The sequence below is a fragment of the Vigna unguiculata genome, chromosome 10 (genome assembly GCF_037176805.1).
Source record: "Vigna unguiculata cultivar grain cowpea cultivar isolate G323 ecotype 2 chromosome 10, ASM3717680v1, whole genome shotgun sequence".
Taxonomy (NCBI): domain Eukaryota; kingdom Viridiplantae; phylum Streptophyta; class Magnoliopsida; order Fabales; family Fabaceae; genus Vigna; species Vigna unguiculata.
In genome coordinates, this window is record NC_140801.1 from 2,732,881 (window position 1) to 2,757,668 (window position 24,788).

At 31.2% G+C, this 24,788-nt stretch overlaps 1 protein-coding gene and 1 long non-coding RNA gene across 3 annotated transcripts; one reads left to right on the forward strand and one right to left on the reverse strand.

Moving 5' to 3' along the window:
• Window positions 1–1,529: 1,529 nt before the first annotated feature.
• On the reverse strand, window positions 1,530–3,225 carry LOC114167514 (putative UDP-rhamnose:rhamnosyltransferase 1). 2 transcript variants are annotated; one of them, XM_028052614.2, is made up of 2 exons: window positions 1,965–3,225; window positions 1,530–1,837 (listed from the first exon to the last, which is right to left on the reverse strand). In XM_028052614.2, exons 1-2 carry the CDS (start codon window positions 3,072–3,074, stop codon window positions 1,805–1,807), a joined length of 1,143 nt encoding a protein of 380 aa, XP_027908415.1. In that variant the 5' UTR covers window positions 3,075–3,225; the 3' UTR covers window positions 1,530–1,804. The 2 variants fall into 2 exon arrangements, with proteins under 2 accessions (XP_027908415.1, XP_027908416.1); XM_028052615.2 differs by having other exon boundaries at window positions 1,530–3,222.
• Window positions 3,226–7,624: 4,399 nt separating this feature from the next.
• LOC114166946 (uncharacterized) lies at window positions 7,625–9,526 on the forward strand. The gene is made up of 3 exons (XR_014985195.1): window positions 7,625–7,749; window positions 7,860–7,929; window positions 9,266–9,526. It is a non-coding gene; the product is annotated as an uncharacterized LOC114166946 (long non-coding RNA).
• Window positions 9,527–24,788: the final 15,262 nt, after the last annotated feature.

Consider the following 24,788-nt stretch of genomic DNA (forward strand, 5'->3'; position numbering starts at 1 on the left):
GTTTAAATCTATATGCATGTTAATCATAAGGATTTTTAAATTTAGTTGAGACTTTACTTTGATTTAACTTAGAAGCTTTCATGTGATTAAATAAGTTTTTATCAATAATTGATATTTTACTTTGATTAAAGGTAATCATTTTAACTAAAATTAGTCAAACATTTAATTTGATTGATTAAGCTTTTTATTTAGGCAGAAAACAAAGGAATAGACATGATTAGACATAGTAAAATTTAATTGAGGTTGTATTTTTGTTGAATTTATTGTGATAATCAAAAGGTTCTTATTGTTAATTGAGATTGTACTTTGGTTAAAAATAAGCATGTCAAAAACCTTACATTGATTGATTTGAAAATCTAAGACAATAATCAATTAAGCAATAATCTTTAGATAATATATGATGAATCTATTTTAAAAAAGTAGTGGAATCAATATATTCTCTTTATCATTATTTTTATATCTTTTTATCTTTTTGCAATTTGTTTCTTCCTATCATTTTTATTATTTAAATTTTTATTTATTTAATTTTTCTCCATCTTCTATTATTTTTATTTTATTTGACTAACCCTTTTATATAAATTTAATGAGGACTAATTTATTAGAAACAAATTACGTGTTCATTAGGACACAACTTAGGGTTAAGTCAATCCTATTGTTAACTACTCACTTGGAAATATTGAAGTTATTATAGTTAAGTAAATGTAAATGTTAATTTGATTGTGTTAACAATAACGTTATCTCAGGCGAATCTGAATAATGAACATTAAAGACCTTTTTAAACATGATGATGAGAACCTGAGGATGAAGGATGAAGGAAGCAAACAAAATAGAGAAATCAAGAAGAGAGGTAGAAGGGTTCACCACAAGAGGAATTTAAAATTGTATAGTATGGAAGTAACTTTTCTAAAAATTTAACCCTAAAAACAAGAATAAGCTTGGACTCTTCATAGAACTGAAATCTATTCTAGTATAGGCTTCAATTATTTTGGACAAAAAATTTCATAAATAACACCATGTTTTGAAAGACTTTGTTTTTTTTTTTTTAAATCAAAGTCTATCGGGCAATTTCCAATATGTTTTCTGCACTAGTAAATATATTACTAAGTTGCAAATTTGTGAAGAAAATTATATTTTTTATGTCTCTAAGTGATGTAGTGTTTGTTTTTGTTTTACCTATATATCGGTCAATATTTAAACCCTCGCAATAATCGTACACTTTACATTTATTTTGTAACCGGTATAAGATGTGTTTTTGTATTATAACATATGTTTATATCGGCCAGGCCAGGTTGCCTACATGTTGGAGTTACCTCCACACAGCAGAATACATCCACTTTTTCAGGTATCGCTGTCGAAAAAGGCCATTCAAGCAACTACAGTACCTCAACCCTTGCCTTCTACATTGAATGAAGACCTGGTGTTGGTTCTTAATCCAGAAGAACTATGTTAGGAATACGAACCAATCCATTTAAACTTGGACTAACATTTCTAGACATCACAAATGCAGTTTGTTTCTGACATCACCGATCAACTCAACCAATAACAAACAACCTTAAAACTTATGAATCAATTACAAATAATAAACCACAACCTAGATTGTGCATAGCTGACGACATATTACAAGGAAAACACCACACCAAACCAATTATTTCTTCCAACAAGTGATTGTCCTCAATGATAAAAAAAAAAAATTAAATCTGGGATGCCATAGGCTGAGATTACTGAGATACAGAAAGAACAGAATGGCAGAAAGGCTAATCCTTTAAGACAGGTTTATGGATTTCCATATATTCAACAAACTCATCTATATACTTTTGGTGCAGTTCCTTGTCCCCAACTATCTTACTCATCTCTTCTGCTTCACTTGTGTAACTTTTTTCCAACATCACTGCTCTCAATGCATTGGCCAATGATTCTCTGGTCAATTTCTCATCATGCTCACTTCTCTGTACTTGGAACCCTACCCTTTTCTCCTCCATAAGCTTAGCAACTATAAATTGATCATTTTGGAATGGCAACATCACAAGTGGACACCCAACTAGAAGACTCTCATTCACTGAACTCCAACCACAGTGAGTCAGAAACCCCCCAACAGACTTGTGTGCCAAAATCCTCATCTGTGGTGCCCATGTTCTCCACACCAAACCCGTTCCTGAGTTATTCACAACCAGATCCTGCAACTCAACGTTAGAGGTGTTTTGCTTTTTCAGAACCCAGAAAAATGGAAAACCAGACATTTCTATTCCCTTTGTAATTTCAGTAAAGTCTTCATCACTTAGTCTCACTTCACTTCCAAAAGCTACGTAAACCACTGACCCTTTTTCCTGTTTGTCTAACCATTTAAGGATGGTATCCCAGTTTTCATCATTGCTATCTTCACTGAACTCTAGTGAAGGTGGCAATAAACCAACTGGAATCATTGGTTTACTATATATACTTTCCAACAATTTGAGAGACGCAGCTTCAATCTCCATGCAGGTTCTTATAGCACTAGCTTGAGCACTATTAGTAGTTTCAAGGACTCGAAACACGTCTGAAACCCCCGATTCATTTGTCTCATAATGTTCATCAGGAAAACCTTTGTTCTGCGCAGACACACGTGCTTTACTAGTATAATGATCTAAGAGAAAATAATACAAAGCAGATGCACTAAAAATAGAGAAAAAGATGCATGAGATTCCAAGCTGAGAACATATTGGAGACAACCAATAGGGTGCAAAGTCGTATATTATCCAATGGGGTTTGCATCTCTCAAGAAACATGGTCAAAGGTTGTTCAAGACCATCAAAAGCCTGCTTGAGGTATGGAATGAGGTGGTAAGGAACGTCCACTGTGGCCTCTGCATTTTCTGGGAGTTTGTCAACACGGGGCAGTGGCAGTTCTATCAGATCCACCAAATGTTGCAAGTTTTCAGGCACTTTGGGTAGGTGATGGATATTTCTAGGTGTGGAAATGAAAGAAATTTTGTGACCCTTTTGAGCTATGAGTTTGGCAAGCTCAAAAAATGGGCCTAAGTGTCCAAATGCTAGCCATGGAAACACCACAATGTGAAGCTTCTCACGCTGCTCCGCCATGGATATGCTTCAGATTAAGAATGAATGTGTGGCTTCAAGTTCTTTACCTTGGATTATCATGGATGGTTGTTTATTGGGATTTGTGTATTTTGTTTGTTCCTGTTTGTAACATCTTGCAATCAGTGAGTGACCCATAGACAACATAGGAACTTCTCCTTTTAAAATTACTCAATTTGATCAAAAAGAAAACACTAAATTTTGATACCTACCATTCATTCATGATAACCTTGCATTCATTACTGTCTCTCTTGTCATGTCACGTCTCACTCAGCAGGGACCATTCTGAATTCCTGCAACTCATGATAGCTTCTTCTCACGTTTTACTTATGCATAACAGGAATTCACTCAAAAAAGTGGAAACCATTTGAATCATACCAATCACATCTAATTACACACAATTTACTATTAGGAAAATGATTTTTGGACAAATATTTAGTTAATAACATTGATAAAATTATTAAATAGAATAATTTTTTTTATGAAAATTAAGAAAATAAAATAATAAATTTTTAACTTTTTTTATTAAAAATAATTATTTATTAAAATTTATAAAAAAAACTTTGTCAAAATATATTTTTCTTATTATTATTGGACCATTAAGTGTATCAGAAGAAGGAAAGGGTCGTTATAGATTGTGGTGCCATGGAGCAGTCATAGATTGTGGTGCCATGGAGCAGTTATAGATTGTGGACAAAAGAAATTGTAGGGTTGCTGAAATAAATTTTTTTATAGATAAATTAATTTTTTTTCATTTTGTCTACTAAAAATAAATACACATAATAATAAAATAAAATAAAAGTAATTATAAAAATTTACCTAATATAAAATTTATAAATAATATATAACTATAAATATAATTTTAAATTTCATATAATAATATATAAATATAATATTAAAATATATATAAAAACAAAATGAAAAAAAAAATTGGGAGACCAATCACTCTTTTTTATCTAACAAAGGACCGTCCTGAGGTCTTGGAGAGCGAGCCAAATTCACGAGTTGCTAAATATGTGAATTTTTTAGTTTTTTTGTTATTCACTTGTTTTTTTTTATTTATTTATTTTCAAATATATTGATTTTCACCAACTAATTTTATAATTTAAAATTCTTTTTAATACGTAAGAATCAATATATTTTAAAATCAACTTTTCGTATCTTTATACTTAATATATAAATCCAAACTTATCATTGTAGAAGTTCTTAATAATTATTATTTAGAAACAACACATATTGATTTAAGTTAATAAATTTCAGTGCGTGAGATATGTAGCACACAAAATGTCTTCTAATGTTCACAGTTTCATGTGAAAAATGTGAGATCAAAATGTGTAATGTTTCAATTGTGACAAAATCACCACAAATCAATTTTATAATTCTACCAACCTCAACATGAGACTTTCACCTCATTTTCCCTTATAATCCAAGGAAAATGTCTGCACACACAATTATATATCATTTATGCCTTTTTAAAATAAACAAATATGAGTTTATATCTATTTTTATATATATATATTTGTTTTTTTTATGTCTAGTTTTTTTTTTCTTTATTACAATACTTTTACACTATTTTAGGTTAATTTTGTTATCAAAATATTTTAATTATCCTGTTTTATGAGTACAATATTGATTGAGTTAATTAAAGTAAGTGATTCACCCTATTTTAATTCATTCTTTATGTCAAATTTTTTTTTCTTCTTTTTTTGTTGCAATATTATTCAATATCTTATTAAGTATTTTTTAGAGTGTAGGTCACACCTACGAGTAAAGAAAACTATTATTTAATAATTTTTTATTAATAAATTATATTTAAGAATTAAAGTGAAAATAAAGTTATATATTTATTCTTTTAAACAAAAATAGTTTTAAAATAGAATAATAATAAATATTTGATCACGGTTAAATTAATGATTATATATAAGATATTAGGTATACTTTTAAAATGATTTGATGTAGATTAAAGTTATATCACTACTAAAATTTTGTTTTAACATCAATTTAATTTATTATTTAGTTACTATTCCAATAGTCTTTTTTGTTAATTAATTAATTTTCATATAAATTGTCACAAAATATTATAACGTCAATTTATTATAGTCAGTTTTAACTGTCTTTAAATTAATTTTAAAATATTTTATATTTACAATTCTAAATTAATAAATTTGAAAATTTTAAGAATGGTAACTACAGTCATTTAAGTGGATGTTATAATCTCCAATAAGTTCCTAGAAATAAAAAAGTACATTAATTACCTTTAGCAAATTGTTTCACCTTGTTCCTTTTATTATTTTCTTTTTATTAACAAAAAATAAAATAAAATTAAATAGGATATTTGAGATGCTCAAATCTTTATACACAAAACATAATCTATTAAGTGTTGATGCATAGTTAAAAAAAAAAAAAAAAGCGTCATCAACCAAAACATTCCATGGTTCCTCTTACCTATCTTACCTAATAGTCATCTCCTATTGTTTTATGTTCCACAATCAAGAGTTCATTAATTCCGAGCTGCTATTATTTAAAACTCATTATTATTTGATGATTTGTTAATGTATTGTGATTTTAGAATCTTGATTGACGTTGATTTAGAATCTTGTGATTGGTTTGATAGAATTGTGTTATACTAATACTTTAATAAAAATCTTGAATATCAGTCCATTTTATATATATATATATAAAACTTATGGGAACAACCAAGTGTATCTTGTCTACTTAAAAACTAAAAAATTAACTATTACAAAATTTACAAAAAACTCTATATCTAATTTCGTAACACCCGTACATTTCTTTGGTTTTTTCAACCTTAGATGGGCTGAAAATGGTTTGGTGGTTAATTACCAACGTATCTCTTTTCATTTATTGTGCAACTGATTATTTGTAATGTCAAATTTGTCTTTGACCGAGACTTTTGAAATAGCGCGAATATTATACGTGATTTGATTGGATTTCTGTTCGAAGTCAGAAAATTGATGAGGATTCTTACCGAAGACTCAAACGAATTAAATTTTTTGAAATTTGAGAGTAAACCAGAAAGGTTACCTCCTTCCTCTCCCACTGAACTTCCTTGAACCCTAGCAAACCATTTTCTCATTCGGGAAACCAAAACACCTTTTGCTTTCCTATGTCAATTCTTCTCCTTCCTTTTCCATGCTTTATCAAATTTATTTGCTTTCTATTAATTCTTCAAATTCTCACAAATGTCTATCAAAATTTATTTGCTTTCTATGATTCCATCAAATTGCAATTTCCGTTTCAAGTTATATTATTTATTTGGTTGTATCAATTCTCATCAGGCATGGTACGTGGTGGCTACCATGGAAGTTGCATCAGCAAGTTTTCATTTCTGTCTTCTGGGTTCCAAAGTTTTCATTTTTCGCTATTTTTACTATCATTTCGTCTTTATTGAACTTGTCGTTTGGTTTGATGAACGTTTCACAACTTTTTTTATTTATTTTTGCAGTATTTTCGCCGTCTTCATCCTAGTGGCGTTTTTTTTGGATTATTTGTGGTTATGGTTGACGAGTAACTTTCGTGGTTTTTAAATAGAAGATGGAAGGTTTTTGAAGATCATCAAGATGAAGTTCTAATGAAAAAGACGAAAAAGGTTTAACTTTTTTTATTTCTCCATTTTTTTAGTTTTATTTTAATATTTTTGTTCTCTGAATCAATTTGTTCCGATATTTATTGGGTCATGTGACAAATGATAATGTATTTTAGATCCTTTTTAATTTTGTGGTAACAAAGACGAAGGGGTTCTTCTTTATTACATCTCAATCCATACAGCTGGTCAAAGGTGTATGCTTTATAAACAGAATAGAATTTTGATTGAGAATAATGATGATTTATTGTGTTATAGTTATGTTTTCAGTGTTTGTAATTCACCAATCACTCAGTAAAACAAAAGAAACATCAACTCCCGATGCACATCTAACTTTTTTTTTAATTTTATTTGACTAATTCTTTTTAATTATTATTATAAATTCAATTTAAACTTGGTGCTGTATTTATTTTGTATCTTGTATCGGATCTGTAATATGTAATGCACAATACACTAACATTTTATTTTAATAACGATCGTAAATATGTATTTTATTTTAATATAATATATAATATATAACTAAAATTTATAATTATAAATTTTAATCATACAATAATATTATTTTACTATACATAATTAATAATATATTAATATTATCACTGTTAAAGTGATTAGTATTTAATAAATATTTAATAATATTATTATTATTTTACTATTGTTATTATTTATTGTTATTATTATTATTTTAATTAATATTATTAATATTAATGAATATTTAGTATTATTATTTTGCATTATTAAACTAATAAAACAAAATCATAACATATAATACCAGCAGTTAATGTAACAAGATTTTATTATTTATACTAATACTAAATTTAGTAATTAATTGTGCTCATATGTAAAACATAGTGTAAGGCCCCATTTCTTTTCTGCCTTAAAGATTAGTGGGCTGCCCTTGTAAGTGGGCCTAAGGTCGGCCCATAGTATAAAACCCTTCAGATTGCCCTTATTTCCACTCTCACTCTCACTCTCGCAGAAACGCAGCAGCCGTCACCCCTTGCCCTCACGAAAAGCTCTGCTAGGGTTTGCCCTAAGGTCCCCTTCACCCAAGCTCAAACTCAGTTCCCACTCCATGTAAGTGATCCTGACCCTACTGTGACTGCTTCCTAAAACTGTTATTCACATTTCCCCGTTTAGAATCGAACTAACCCCCTTTTTCTTCCACTGTTACGCTGTTCCGCCAGTCCGCAAGTTCAGCGCGCGAGCTGCCGTACTCCGAGGTCCCGTGTCGAGGTTCCGTTAACCCTTTTCCAGGTATGGGAAGTTAGGGTTTCGAGTCGAGTTGTCTCTGATCTGTTTTGAATTGTTTTGATCTGTTTACGAACTTGTTGCATAATTCCATGGATGAAATTGTTATTTGGGGTGCGTGGGATACTATGTATGATTAAAGGGTTCGAAAATCGTATCTGCTGCAGGTGAATCCAGGGCGAGACCTGATAATATCGCCCAGGCGAGTCGGGTTCGCCTAAGCGAGTCTGGCGGAGGCTCGCCCAAGCCTTTTTCGCCCAAGGTCGCCCAGGCGACCAGCTCTTCCATTTTGAGCGAGCGAACCACTCGCCCAGGCGAGAGGGATCTCGCCTAAGCGAGATCCCGCAGTGGTTCCTGTTTCCTCGTTTCGAGCCCTCGCCTGAGCGTGACCCCTCAGCCTGAGCGAGGTGCTGGGCGAGACTGTGCTATGTTTGAATGTCTATGGGCCCCTGTATGATCTGTTTTGGTTGAGTATGATTGTATGAGGAGTGATCTGTATATAATGGAGCATGATGTATATTTTTGGCATGATTCATGAATTGTGGATGATGGGTTGGTATGAGACTTAGCATGCGAAATGAATGTGGGGTTTGAAATTTAAGGAACGTGGTATTGACATGAGATGAGACCCTAGACTCATGGGGTGGTGATGATCAGTGGTATGGATTCTAAATGTGATGCGTATGAGGAATAAATCTCATGGATGGGTATGGAATTGTAAACATGCTTTTGATGTTCTCTTAATGTTGTTTTATGAGTGTTGGTTCGTGTCAGCGTGTAAATTCCTTGGGGTCTCTAGGTGAGACCTCCGGGGTCGCGCTTCAGTGGTCGGGACGTAATTCCATGGCCCCTGCTAGTGGGTGTCCATGGTGGTGCCCCATCTATATAATTTGGTAAGGATTCAAGGTAAGGATTGCATCCTGAGACTCTAAAGAGTCAGTTAGTCTCACTTAGAGCGGACTGACTCTTGTGGTGAGAGTAGCAGGAGGCCTGAAACTCATTAAGGGCTAACCTTGTGTGTGGGGGATTGATTCATTGTAACACTTGTAACACATAGCTCGGGGGTGAGCAGCTCGGGGGTGAGCAGAGGTATCCACCACAAGTGCAAGCATCCGCTGAATCCGACCAGGTTATATGTATCCGGATGAGTCGAGTCGAGTCTTAGTGTATTGATTGGAAGGTCATAACATGCTTGGATGATGTATGCATATTGGACTGTGAAAATATATTTGATTGCATGTGAATATGTTGATTGGCTCTAGCTTACCCGTTTCGTTGTATGGTTGTGTTGTATGTGACTGTTCTTTCTTGCGATGATCATCGACTTGGTTGATGGGAGCAGATGGGCGAAGTTCTCGTGGTCAGCAAGGGAACGGTGATCCAGCAGCTTAGCCATCTGGGCTAGATTCTCACGCTTCTTTCCTTCATGTTTTCTTTAGGGTTATGGCCCATGTATCTCTTTCTGTATTTCTACGCTACACTCTATGTTGTATTCGTATTCAGCTTTCCTTTGGCATCGTGGTGTGCCTGAGTTTTGTCGGGGTTGTGTTAAAGACCCCAGGACTACGCTACTGTACTTGTATTGTGTGACGTTTTCCTTTAATTTCGCTTAATAATTAAATGGGACGTTACACATAGGATTGATTTATACAATCAAATTGATTTATACAATCAATCATGATTAGTTTTTTAAATTTTTTCATTAGTCGAATAATTAATTCTATTAATTGTTTTTAATTTTTAATTATGAGTGAATTTATTTATTTCATACATTTTGAAATCTTTTAAATTTATACATTTATAATTAATAATTGCATGATTAATTTCTAAAAGAATTTATCAATTAATTTATTTTATTAATAATTTTAAATTTCTTTAAATATGAACGAAGTTTTAATCGGTAATTAATAATACTGTTATAATTATTATTGTTTTTGTTATTATTATTTCAATTAATAAATATATTTTATTTTAAATTATTTCTTTAATTATTACTCAACAAATCTTAATAAATATTTATTAAATATATTTATTACATTTCACTATTTTCATTTACAATGTTAGTTTTAATATTATTTTATTTTTATAAATACAGTGTAGATGAACTATTTTAATGATAGTTATTAGTTGATTATGGAAGAAAAATTCAAGAATCAATTCACGTCGTCTTTCTTAATTTATAATCTATTTATCAATAATTATTATTCATTTTAATACTTTTTCTCGATTATTAATCTTACTTTTACTATTATTGTTTGTTATTATAAATATAATCAATTGTTATATTTTATTTTAATTAATTTATTTATTTATCAATTTATTTAGGCTACAATTTTAACACTCAATGAAGATTGAATTTATATTTATTGAAAATTAATAAATTTATTACACTTTATTATTTTCATATTTAGAATGTTAGTAAAAAAAACTATTTTCAATGCTTGGACTTGGTTGAATGCACAATTACATGATTAACCTTAAATTTGATTCAATAGGTGCTAAATAAATATATCATTAAGTCCCTCTTTTATACATTAAACACAGTAAAGTTTTATCTTTAAAATCTTTGTAACAAATATTTATCCATTACATTTATTTAAAGAAATTAATATTCAAATAATATTATTATTTTTTAATTAATTTGTCACTAAATAATAAATACCCATAATTAATGTTTTAGGTTTTTTTTATCATAAAACTCTCTTTTAAAATATTATTTTATAACTATATATAATTATAAACTTAAATATAAATTAAAAAGAAAAAACAAATGAAACATCGATTCCTCATGCACATCTGTTTGTTTCTTTAATTTCATTTGGCTAATTCTTTTTAATTTCTGTTATAAACTCAATTTAAATATTTTGTTGTATTTATTTTGTATCAGATCCGTAATGCATAATACACCTATGTTTTATTTTAATAACGATGATGAATATGTATTTCATTTTAATATAATATATATAATATATAACTAAAATTTTTAATTATAAATTTTAATCATATAAAAATTTTATTTTACTATACATAATTAATAATATATTAATATTATTAGTGTTAAAGTGATTAGTATTTAATAAATATTTAATAATATTATTATTATTCTACTATTACTATTGTTATTATTATTATTTTGTAGAAGATCTACAATTCTAAACTATTCTATTATTATTATTATTATAATTAATATTATTAGTATTAATGAATATTTAGTATTGTTATTTTGCATTATTATTATTTTTTATATTATTATTATTATTTTATACAGGATCCGTAATACGTCATATATCTCATATATATATATATATATATATATATATATTATTTTTGATTATAATAATTTATATTTAGCTTCACATTTTTTATAATTTCATATCACCAATTCATTTTAAATATTAGTCTAAGTTTATGTTTTCGTTAACAAAGTTTAACATCAATTTTATTTTTATATTTATTTTTTACGGGATATATAATGCAAAACTTACCTACATTTTATACATTTTATGCATTTCATACGTTATTATTACATCTCACACAATATTAAACTTATTGAATTTAGAAAAGAAATATATACTAAGGAACTATAATATTATTATTTATAAAGTATTAATTATTCCATCTATAGTTTTTGTTCTTAATAATAATAGATTCTAAAAATTATATTTTAGTTTGCTAAAAATATAAATAATTATTAAATTTATTGTATTATAACCTCTCTTTTATTTATATTTTAATTAGTTAAAACTATACATAATTATTAAATCAATTATATTATAACCAAAACCAAATATTGTTATTTTAAATATATTGTTATTGTAAAATATACTATAACCCTAAACATTCTTTCGTAATACTAAGATATTAAATTTGTTTTTTTAAAAACAATAAATTTGCTTTTTTTCCTTACTGTTATAAGATTGAAATGTGAATTCAATGGAGATCAATGTCTAATCTCTCAGAAATTGTAGAATATAAAACTAATATAATTATTGCAGAAATCATAATTTGTTATTAGTAAAATATGCATCATTTATCAAGGCAAGCAACGTGTTTTAATGTCCATTAGTTATGTTATCTTTATATAAATATTGAAAAGGGATTTGGTGTTATTGATTTTCATGATTTTGTTACTATTTTGACCCTACATAGTAATTTTAAGCATTATCAATATTTTATGAGAAGTATGTTTCAATTGATGATATAGTTGTAAATTATGATAAACTTGGATATCAAAAATGAATTATGATAATATTTTTATAATATTAATAATATTAATAATATAAGTTAATAATAGTGAAATATGGTAATAATATAAGTTAAAAACACTAATAATAATATTATAAATAATTATAAACTGTAAATTTTTTAGAACATAAAAAATTTATTTAATAAAATTATATAGTACAATAACATTTTTATAATTAAAAAAATACATATAATAATAAAAATATTATCAATAATATATATATATATATATATATATATATATATATATATATATATATATATATATTCATGCAATTAGCTCAATCTTTTTTAGGTTTATGCATTATCCTTGATATATACTTTTTAGATCACTCATTACCTTTGATTTTTCAGACTAATATTCAAATTTCTATTTTATAAAATATAATAATAACCAACATATCATTAGTTAATTGACTAGAGAAATTTTCTTAGGATCATTTGCACATACTTTAGATACAAATGAGTTAACTTTAATTTATCTAATCTAATCATAAAATATTATATAGATCATATAAAGTATAGTTTTAAAAATAATTTCATAAATTAAGATATATAATTAAATTACAAATTATATACATGTAAGTGTGCACACAACTAACATTAATTATTTGATTATATATTAGAAAAAAAAATATCATATTATTTATAATTACATTAACTCTCTTAATATAATTGAAAAAAATAATAATAACCATGCGTATGTCTCAGTACTGGCCACTACTTATTATTATTAGTTGTATTACATTAGTATTATTATTAAAAATAATAATAATATTTTTTTTTCTGAAATAAATATTATTTATTACTAAACATACTTGTGATTAGTTATTTAATTATTTTTATACGGTTATTCTTTTTCACAGAATCCATAATATTATTATTATTTAAATTATTTGAATTATTATTATTAGTATTATTAATATCAATGTTAATATTAACATTAATAAATATTCAGTATTATTATTACTTTTATTATTAGTATTAATGTTATTAATAATATTACTATTATTTTGTATTAGTATTATAATAATTATCATCATTGTGATTGTTATTCTTCTTATTATTATTTTGTTCGGGATTTTTAAAATATCTTATGTTTATATTTTATATTGAAAAGTGTAAACTCCACTTCAACCTTTTATATGGTTTAATTACGTAATCATTAATCAATTTTATAATTTAAAGCAAATAAATTTACATATAAATATTATCAAATTATTTATTTAGATACTATATATAATTATACATCATTATAACACTTAAATATAATTTTTCTATTTAAATATAACAATAATTATACAAATATTGAATTAACGGTCATCTTTCGATCCAATGCATTTTCATATTATATACAAACAAACTTATTTTTCTAGGATGAAAACAGGGTAACGAATTTTGGAATTTGTTGGTGTATGGCCGGGTACATCCTGACCCAATAAGATAGAAATGGCCAGGATCACCCCAGCCCAAGTATGAGGCACATTCGTTGTGGCCCAATTACCGGGGTACCTACTTTTCACCTTTTCTCCAACACAACACAGAGGGCCCAATAAGTGTGATGGCCGGATATATCCCGGCCCCTTTTGGCCGAGTACATCCCGACCCAAGGGAGTGGCAGATGGAACATGTGATTATGGCGCAGAGGTACAAAGGAGCAGCGTGCAATCTCAGCCAAAAAGGAAGGAGTTGATATTTGGTGAAGTACAGACGGACAAACCCCACAAAAGGAAGGAGTTGATATTTGAGAAGTACAGACGACAAAACTCCAAAAAAGGAAGGAGTTGATACTTGAGAAGTACAGACGGCTAAACCCCAAAAAGGAAGGAGTTGATCTTTGACAAAAGTACAGATGGACAAAACTTAGAATGAAAAGAGCTAATCTTTAACAAAGACACAGAAGAACAATCTCAGCCAATAAGGAAAGAACCGATGCGTGCAACCTCAGTCGGAAAGGGAAAGAATCGATCCTCAAATACGAACGGCCCGCAAATAATAATAACAGGTCAATTAAGAAATTAGTATAAATTAAGGCCTAGTGAACAAGTAAAGGTACACTTTTCTCACTAACCAATTACACCTCATATCAATCACTTTCTGACTTGAGCGTCGGAGTGTCTACAGGTACGCCCACCCCCGGAGTGCAGACGGCGGGGAGATCCAGAAGGATTCCAGGGAGGAACAGGAGGAGATTCGACACAGAGGGTTCTTGAGATTGTCTAGTTCCGCATCGAAATAGTATCGATCAGGTACAATTGGCGCCCACCGTGGGACTAGACAATTCTCAAGAAGGATGGTGTCGACAAGAGCAGCAGTCGATCAAAATACAGTAGCAGCGGAGATGCAATGAGAGATGAACCGCTAGTTGGAGGAATTGAGACACAAGAATGAAGAAGAAATAAATGCCCTAAGAGAGGAGAACCAACGGTTGCGAAGACAACTTGAGCAAAATTTCCAATAAAGGGAAGAATCTCATAGTAATGGAGAAGGAGAGGGTGGCACAAGACAAGATGAATTCAGGGTACAAACCACCACCCACCAAACAAGCGCGAGACCCAGAACAGCTAGATGCCACCCCTTCGTGGACGAGATCATGGAGGTAGAACTTCCTACACGCTGGAAGGGATTGACTATGAGCCAGTACGATGTCACTACTGATCCAAAGGAGCACGTGGACGTATTCACCACCCAAGCAGGGTTGTACACTTCAGATGACGCAATTCTTTGTCGCGTGTTTCCAACGTCCCTGAAGGGTCCTGCACTCAACTGGTTCACACGATTACCACCTAACTCTATTGATTGTTTCGATACGTTGGTCACCCGTTTCGACATTCAGTTCGCCACTTGTAAGCCACACCATCTCACTTCTCTAGCGTTAGTAAATATACGACAGGAGAAGGGAGAATCTCTGCGAGAGTTTATGGAGCGCTTCGGGAAGATATCGTTGAATATCTCTAATCTAAATCTTGAGGTCGCCATGCACCACCTTGTAACAGCGTTAAAGCCTGACCCGTTCATTGACAGTTTGTGCAAGAAGCCCGTGAGCAATCTGGATGAGCTTCGAACCAAGGCAACCAAATTTATGCAGATGGAAGAATTAAAGGAGTTTCGCAGTACGACCCAATCAGACACTTGGGAAAAGAAATACATTGACAGAGAAAGGGTGTTAGCGCCACGACCTAACAGTAGGTTCAAGGACTCTAGACAACCAAAGTACAACAGGTACACACCCCTCGTGTCTAACTGAGCGAGAATTTTGGAGGAGGCCTTGAATGCCGACCTAATAGCAACCCCTCAAAGGGTCTCGACTCCCCCAAACGCGGATACCACTAAGCATTGTCGGTATCATCCGAATTATGGGCACACGACGGAGGATTGTTTTACTCTGAAAGATAAAATCGAAGAGCTTATACAAGCAGGACACCTGAGAAGATTTGTCAAACGAGAGGAAGGGAGATTCTCTTCCAGAGAAGAGCGAGAAGGTAGATATGAGGAGTGACCACGAAAAGCGTTAGGGTACCAGGAGAGGCGAGAAGAAGGCACCAGAAGGAGGGTTGAGCCCGAGAAAGATGATGAACAGGATGTGAGGGAGAAGCCATTGAGAGGGGTGATCAACTATATATCAGGAGGCTTTGCAGGAGGCAGAGCCACTATGTCCGCGAGGAAAAAGTACGTCCGAGCAATCCAAAATGTCAATGTCGTATCTACATGTCCCTGGCGGCACATGCCACCCATCACATTCTGTGATGATGATTTTCAAGCCATTAACCCCCAACACGATGACCCAATGGTGATCTCAGTGGAGATTGATGACTTTGCAATAAGTAAAACCTTGGTAGACCAGGGTAGTTCAATGGATATCCTGTACTGGGGCACTTTCAAAAAGTTAAGAATTTCGAAAGTAGAAATCCAACAATACTCGGAGTCAATCATGGGCTTCTGAGGGGAGCGAGTGAATACAAAGGGCTACATTGATTTGTTCACCAAATTCGGAGCATGGAGAACGATGCGAACGGTAAAAATTTGATACCTTATTATTGACGCTCACACCTCTTATAATATTTTGCTAGGGAGACCTTCGTTGAACATGCTTGGTGCGGTGATATCCACGTATCACTTAACTATAAAATTTCTGTCAACTTCGGGAGACATAGTCACTGTACATGTAGACCAGCCAACTGCGCACAGATTCTATGCAGACAGCTTGAGAGAAATACCCATACACCAAGTTGAGAGCCCAACACTGCTACAATACCAAAATCAAACCCAAGTCTTTTCACCAGGGAAATCTAGTGTGGCAAATGGCAAGTGCTGCCCGGAAACACGAGGAGAAGTTCTCGCCCAATTAGGAATAGGGTCACTCCATGTTAAGAAAGTTGTGGGTAAATGCGCATACAGATGGGAACACCTATCAGGTGTCTCTATTCCAACAACCTGGAACGCCTCACATTTGAAGTATTACAGTTAGTTTGTTAAATGCTTATTTTTTATTTACAGACTTCTTACGAACGATTTGTGGATTGATTGCATAATAAGTGGTGTACTCTTTCCTACCTTGATATTTTTTTTAACCTAAGGAGGGTTTTGGTCAAGAAAGTTTTAATGAGGCATCGTAGCAATGAATAAAGCATAAGTTTTCATTATTATTACTCTACGCTTACATTTTCCATCGCTGAAGCACGCACACATTTAAATCAAGTGCATCAAACAAATACTTTCTTAGCATTCTCTCTATGGTAAAGGAAGCTTCGTCAAACTAGATGATCCCCCCATATATATATCAATGGAAAAGGAAGCTTCATCAAACCAGATGATCCCCTCATATCTGTATCAATGAGAAAGGAAGCTTCATCGCCCTAGATGATCCCCTCATATCTATATCAAAGGGAAAGGAAGCTTCATCGCCCTAGATGATCCCCCCATATTGATAAAATAAATACGACAAAAATGACACATAACAACTCACAAAAGCGGACTTACTAACCTAGTAGGGCTAGAGGCCAGCCACATCTCGGTCAGGAATGGCCGGGTACATCTCGGCCAAGACACATGTTGGCAGCATCACAACCACATCCCAGCCAGGAATGGCCAGGTACATCTCAGCCAGGAATGTCCAGGTACATCTCGGCCAAGACACATGTTGGCAGCATCACAACCATATCCCAACCAGGAATGGCCAGGTACATCTCGACCAGGAATGGCCAGGTACATCTCGGCCAGGAATGGCCAGGTACATCTCGGTCAAGACACATGTTGGCAGCATCACAACCACATCCCAACCAGGAATGACCGGGTACATCTTGGCCAAGACACATGTTGGCAGCGTCACAACCACATCCTAGCCAGGAATGGCCAGGTATATCCCGTCCAGGAATGGTCAGCTACATCTCGGCCAACCACACTCTTTCTTTCCTTCATACTCGATTTTACACATTTCAGCCTCTTGTTTCACTTCGTTCACTACGAGACTGGAGGGGTTGGTGTTGGTGTATGGCCGGGTATATCCTGGCCCAATAAGACAGAAATGGCCGGGATCACCCCGACCCAAGTATGAGACACATTCGTTGTGGCCCAATTACCGGGGTACCTGCTTTTCACCTTTTCTCCAACACAACATAGAGGGCCCAATAAGTGTGATGGCCGGATATATCCTGGCCCCTTTGGCCGAGTTCATCTCGACCCAAGGGAGTGGTAGATGGAACATGTGATTATGGCACAGAGGTACAAAGGAACAACATACAATCTCAGCCAAAAAGGAAGGAGTTGATATTTGACGAAGTACAGACGTGCAAACCCCAAAAAAGAAAGGAGTTGATATTTGAGAAGTACAGACGGCAAAACCCCAAAAAAGGAAGGAGTTGATACTTGAGAAGTACAGACGGCCAAACCCCAAAAAGGAAGGAGTTGATCTTTGACAAAAGTACAGACGGACAAAGGACAAAACTCAGAATGGAAAGAGCTGATCTTTAACAAAGACACAGAAGAACAATCTCAGCCAATAAGGAAAGAACCGATGCGTGCAACCTCAGTCGGAAAGGGAAAGAATCGATCCTCGAATACGAACGACCCGCAAATAATAATAACAGGTCCATTAAGAAATTAGTATAAATTAAGGCCTAGTGAACAGGCAAAGGTACACTTTTCTAACTAACCAATTACACCTCATATCAATCACTTTCTGACTTAAGGGTCGGAGTGTCTGCAGGTACCCCCACCCCCGGAGTGCAGACGATAGAGAGATCCAGAAGGAGTCCAGAGAGGAACAGAAGGAAATTCGACATAGAGGGTTCTTAAGATCATCTAGTTCCGCACCGAAATAGTATCGATCAGGTACATAATTCTTTAGTTTATAATCTTCTTGATACAGTCATGAAGAGTTCTTTTCCTTTCTTACCTAAGATTAAACTTTTTCTTTGAACCCAAACAAATCCACCAAACAATTTTTTCTCTCTTTAAACATCATTTTCCATCTATCACTTTTGATGTTTGTAATTTTGTATTCCAATATATTAAAAAAAATAATTCCTCACTTTTGCAACTATATTTAAACTTTTAATTAATATATCCCTCCAAAGATTATAATAACCAATAACCATGTGACATTTTAATACATAAATATCACAATAATAATAACCATAATATTATTTGTAACCAATTTATTTATTAGTAAGCAATTAAAAAATATAATATTTTATTATTCCATCTAATAAAATATATTTGATTATTTATAAGCAATTTTAGAGTAATCTATTAAAAAATATAATATATTTTTATTCCAAATAATTAACAAAATATCTAGAGTTATTTGTAATCAATTTTAAATTAATCCATTAAAAACTATAACAATAAAGATTAAAGCAATATTCATCTATCCTAATTTTAATAATATATAACTCTAATATTTATTATTATTATTCGTGTAAACAATAATATTGTATGATAATATATGTAAAATAATTATTTACTGCAAATATAACTAATGTTTTTCTATTTTACAAACACAAAATTAAAAGAAAAATAAAAAAAACACAGCATCCGTGCATACGCACGGATATAGCACTGGTTCTATATAAAAACATCCATTCCTATCTGAATATAATGCGGTTCAAGATTTATAGTTGGTAGGCTTCCTTGTGTCACTAGAATATCTTAATGTTCTATCTTTTCATTGAATATTTGATTCTTACCGTACAACCGAAAATAATAAAATAAGATTGAATCTAACGTTTTTAATCACTCTATTATATGTTTTCATTATAAGAATTGGAAACACATTTATTTATAATTAGAGAATGTATTAAAATAAAGTAGAATAAATTTTTCATTAAATAAAATACATAAATATTTATAAAAATATAATTAAATGTTAAATCATTATTTAAAATCATCTCTCAAAGAGGATTTTTCATTATAAAATTTCATCACAAGTTTAGGAATATGTTTCGTAAATGAAGATACGAAAATTTAATTTAAAATTAAAAAAATTATTCCAAAAATGTTTGAAAATTGAATTTCATATTTTTTTCGAGGGATAAATTATTTAAAAATATCTATATTCCTAAATAGTATGTATTCCAAAATTAATTTCCATATATCGTTAACCAAATTTAAATATTTTTTCAACCCAATCTCATATCTAAATCTTTTTAGATTAAGATGAATATTCAAAATACAATCTAACATTAATTTCTTTGGTTGGATTGATCTTATGTTTTTATTTCTTGATTTTAGGACAAATTTTGTATTTTCTTTACTACATAGAATAAATGTTTTATTAATTCTGTATTGATATTTTTATTTTAGACAAAAAATTTGCTTTTACTAATTAGTTATTTTTTTTATCTTATAGGAAATAAAATACAGATTATAGCTTCGAATAAATTGTTATTGTCTTGATATAGTTCGAATAAATTGTTATTGTCTTGATATCGTTTACGTTTCAGCATAATTTATACTTTTTTTTTTTTCATTCCTTGTGTAGTTAACCTAAGACACCAATTAAACTGTATAAGTTATAGACAAATTTATGTATTTGGCTAGTTACGTGTCACTTTATAAATAAATAAATATATATATATATATATATATATATATATATATTTTTTTTTTTTTTGAAATGTTTACTAAATTGATCGATTACAAAACCCTTGATGAAACGAAAACATTTACAGTACCAAAATTGTAATAATTAGTTAAAGTTTACCCTTCAATATTTTGAAGTGACCAAAAGGTCCAGTTCTGTTTCAAATTAGTGCTTATCCAAAGACACTTATTTGATTAACTTTGTTCATGATTTTGTAAGGTTAAAATACCTTTTTTTTTTAAATTTTTGTTAAGTTTTGTCAAATAAGTCTTAATTTTTGTTTTGTGTTCAAATAGATTCTAATTTTCGTCAATTTTGTTCAATTGAATCTTTTTTTACTAACACCGTTTAAATCATTAATGGTCATGAACAGTGACTGCCACATGTCACTTCGTGATTTTTTTGAATTTTTTTAAATGTCCACATGTCAACCCAATAGTGTGTCAGTGTTAAAGTCAATATTCTATATTCAATTTGGCTATATTTGTTATTTTTGTTCAATTTAGTTCCAATTTTGTTTAAAATTGACCAATTTTGTTCCTATTGAAGATGTGACTAAATTTAACTTTTATATCAAAGTTATAATGATGTGAATTTTAATATATTATATAAACATATTTAATAAAAAATGTGAATTTTAATATAAAAAATAAATTTGGTTTCAATTTGGAAAGGGACGAAATTGGTTCATGTTAACAAAAATTGGAACTAAATTGAACAAAAATAATAAATATAGAGACTAAATTGAGTATAGAACATTGACTCTGACACGTGACACGCTACTGGGTTGACATATGAATATTTTAAAAAAATTTAAAATACACAAAATAGTCTTTCGGCCCTACTGTACTTACAAAGTTTGTAGTTGACAAAATTAAATTTGGAAAGGAATGTAGTTAGCAATTATCTATGAAACCTGAAAGCAAAGAAATGGAGTAATCTTTAAACAAAGTAAATTGGACTCTGAAGAAAGATTTTATACATAAGTAGTGCATGGACTTTGATGAAACACAAATTATCTAAAGCTACATTGTCATATATTGACCGGATCGAATGTCGAATTTAATGTTTAAAATCATTGTGTCCAGGAATCGAGGAACTATTGATCCAGAACTTATAAATATAAAGGTAGATAGTATGGGAGTGTTGAATGTTTTCCTTGTAGGATTGTGAGAACTAGGGAAGAGATGGCATTTTATGTAGAGGCAGTGAATATTGGGAGTGAAATTTTCTTATACAGGGAGATAATTAGTGGGGGAGTATAGCCTTTTCTTTGTAGGAATGGGATTGAGAGACTAATGTTATGTTCGCCTGAGGTAATTTGTTGATTGAAAGGAAATGCATGGATTACGAGGTGAAAATTATGTTTATTTGGGTTGATTGGAGGGCAAGCCAAAACGATGATTTGCAGGATGCACTACTTTTTCAATTCACGTATGAAGAGCAAATTTGAGGGAATTATTTGAGAAAACACCATTTTACCCTCTAAAATGTTGTGAAGTGCATCGAGAAGACCATGGTGGTCAAGAATGGAGCATCATCCGTGCATGGAAGTGATCGTTCATGAGGTTTGAACAGAGAAGAAAATGGAGAAGGAAACAAAGTACTTGATCTGATATAGTCAAGTGTGGAACCAATCCACTTAAGAAGGGATTTGATCCAATCATGTTGGTACGATCCACGAGAGCTTTTTGGAGAGGAATCCAATCCATGGACGTTGGAATCGATCCACGAGAGCTTTGTGGAGAGGGATCTGATCCATGGACGTTGGAACCGATCGAACCATTGTGTAAGGAGAAGGTATCTGATCCCATATGAGGTTGGAACAGATCTGGACATGGAGATGGAGAGGGATCTGATCCCATTCTTTGCAGATTCGATCCCCCACTGCACTGGATCGGATCTTTATATGTTAGAATCGATGTACTTCGTGGATAAATATGGTTGTCAAACTTTTTAAAGTTATTTTATTATCAGTTATAAATGTTATTGTTCTTCAAATGACCTAGATTCTAGAATAATATTCCATAATATTGTTATTAATAATACAAAAACGCCTTCAGAATTTCTTGGTAAAATTTATTATAATGTACTACTAAATAAATATATTATTTTATTAATTTTTATAATTATTTTTTCAATTCTAGTAGTTAAAAAATATTAACAAAATAAATATTACTCGTACAAATGTCAATTTATACTACTTATTATATAAAGATCAATATGGTAATCTATCTATTATTTCTATTAATTTTTTTTTAATTTATCACATAAATTAAATCATTCACAAACTTTCACAAAATTTACTTCCAAATTCAGTCACTATCACTTCTAAATCCCTTAAAAACAAAAACACAGAATTCATATATTTTCAAATCTACTCCCTCTCCCTCAAACTCATTCACTCAAGTGAATACACCTTAAAAGAGGGAAGTCTCCAACAAGGAATGAAAGTATGCAGGAAGATACCTTCATGATCTGGTGAGGCACCATAACAACATCAAGACTATGATTCTGGCTCACCTTAAAACTATGTTGTTGTAATAAGGAAACAATGTTTTTGTTCTTTACCTATGATTTTATCTCATCTCTATAATTTTGTCAAGCAAGAAACTCGTTTAACATATTAATTGTATATGTTTTGTCCTTGATAAGATATCCTTAATTTGTGATTATGAATATGGTACCTACAAAATGTGTAATCCTTGTACGAGGGTAGTTTGTAATTTGTTTTAAAAGAGTTAGAGCATCCTTTTATTAATTTCATTTTTTGTTGATAAAAAAAATATATTTTAATTAAGTCTTTTATAAAGGTTAATCCTTAATAACCTTTATTAAGACAATGATAATTATATATATATAAAAATTGAAATTTAGTGCAAAATATTTTGTATAGATTAATGATTTGTTTAACTTACCTTTCTTATTATTTTACTCACAACTAGTATTGATCAGACGTAATTATTTTGAAAATTCTAAGGATGCATTTTTATAAATAATTTTTAATTGCCTGTTTGATTGCGAAAAATTTCCTTTAGCTGATGATGTAATGTATGTTGGAAGTTCCACATCGACTAGGGATAAGACCAATTCACAATATATAAATTGAGGTGCAAACCTCACCTTACAAACGAATTTTATGGGGTTGAGTTAGGCTTAAAACTCACTTCTAACATGGTATAAAGTCAAGTTAGAGGCTATCCTAACGAGCTTTCTTAGACATTTTGTTCCACCAGATATCGGACCGCTAATAGACCACCCATTTTTCTAGTCCCACGCACGAGATGTATATAACTTGGCTTTGATACCATGTTAGAAGTGATTTTTTTTTATCGGCAAAGAATTAAATTAAATTAATAATAGAGCACTTGAGGGATGCTCTAATCCATTTACAAAAAGATGAGAGAAAGATGCAGTGCATCTCCTAAACATGTCAAAACAACGATAAAACTTTCATGTACAAAAGTTAAGATTTCCCTAGACATTGGACATATAATATATATCATAGGGGCCTTCGAACAACATCTAAGCAATATTCTTGGAAAGGAAATAGAGCTTGAGTAGGCGCCAACAACATACTATGCTACTACAATAATCTGGCAGAACAATTAAAACTGGACTTTCAATGCAAGAGTTATGCCTCCCCAACGTCAAGCTGGGTAGGAATCTTAAGATTAGCCACCTAGATCGCACCTTCACTGGCTAGTTTACAAGATTACACAGAAAGTGAATACAAAGCCATGTATGCATGGTTCGTTGCGCTCCCGAGACTATGTTCTCTTGGTTGTTACGGAGTAACCAAAGAATTGTGTATAATCACTGATGAAGAACTCATTTCTTTAGACATGGGAATCCCTTTCATGCTCACTTGACAACTTAAACACATAAAGCATCATATCATAGAGATTTTAAACACACAATATGAGCGAAGTACTAGTCACTATATGAAAACTTTACCGAAGGAATTTTATGTTTCAACCAAGCCCAAGCATTAACTTGAGCAAGACTAAAAATCTCCTCAGTGTCAACTTTCTTTTGCTTAAAGATCACCTCATTCCTATGTCTCCAAATTTCCCCAACTATTTTGCTTAGATGTTGTTAGAAGTGGGTTTTAAGCACAACTCAACCCCACAAAGCCGGCTTGTAAGGTGAGGATTGCACCCTCTTATATATTGTGAATTGGCCTTATTCCTAATCGATGTGGGACTTCCAACAATGTATAATATATTTAGGTCAAATTAAACATTTTTAAGCCCCATGTTTAGAAAACATTTTAGAAGTCTTAAAATAAATGTAAAACAATATATAAAACAAACTAAAATTGAGAAAAAAAGTTATTTACTTATTAATATATGATTGTGCACATAACAATATTTTTTTCTCTCCTTGTTAATTCATAGCATGTTTGGGTCAGTTCAATCATCTTCTAGTTGTCCATAGGTTGAGGTAGAACTTTTGCAAGTTTGAAGCCACTTTGGGGGTTCTTAGAGTTTTGTGTTGTCTTTGAAGGTGAAGGAAGTTGGCTCTGATGTCTTTT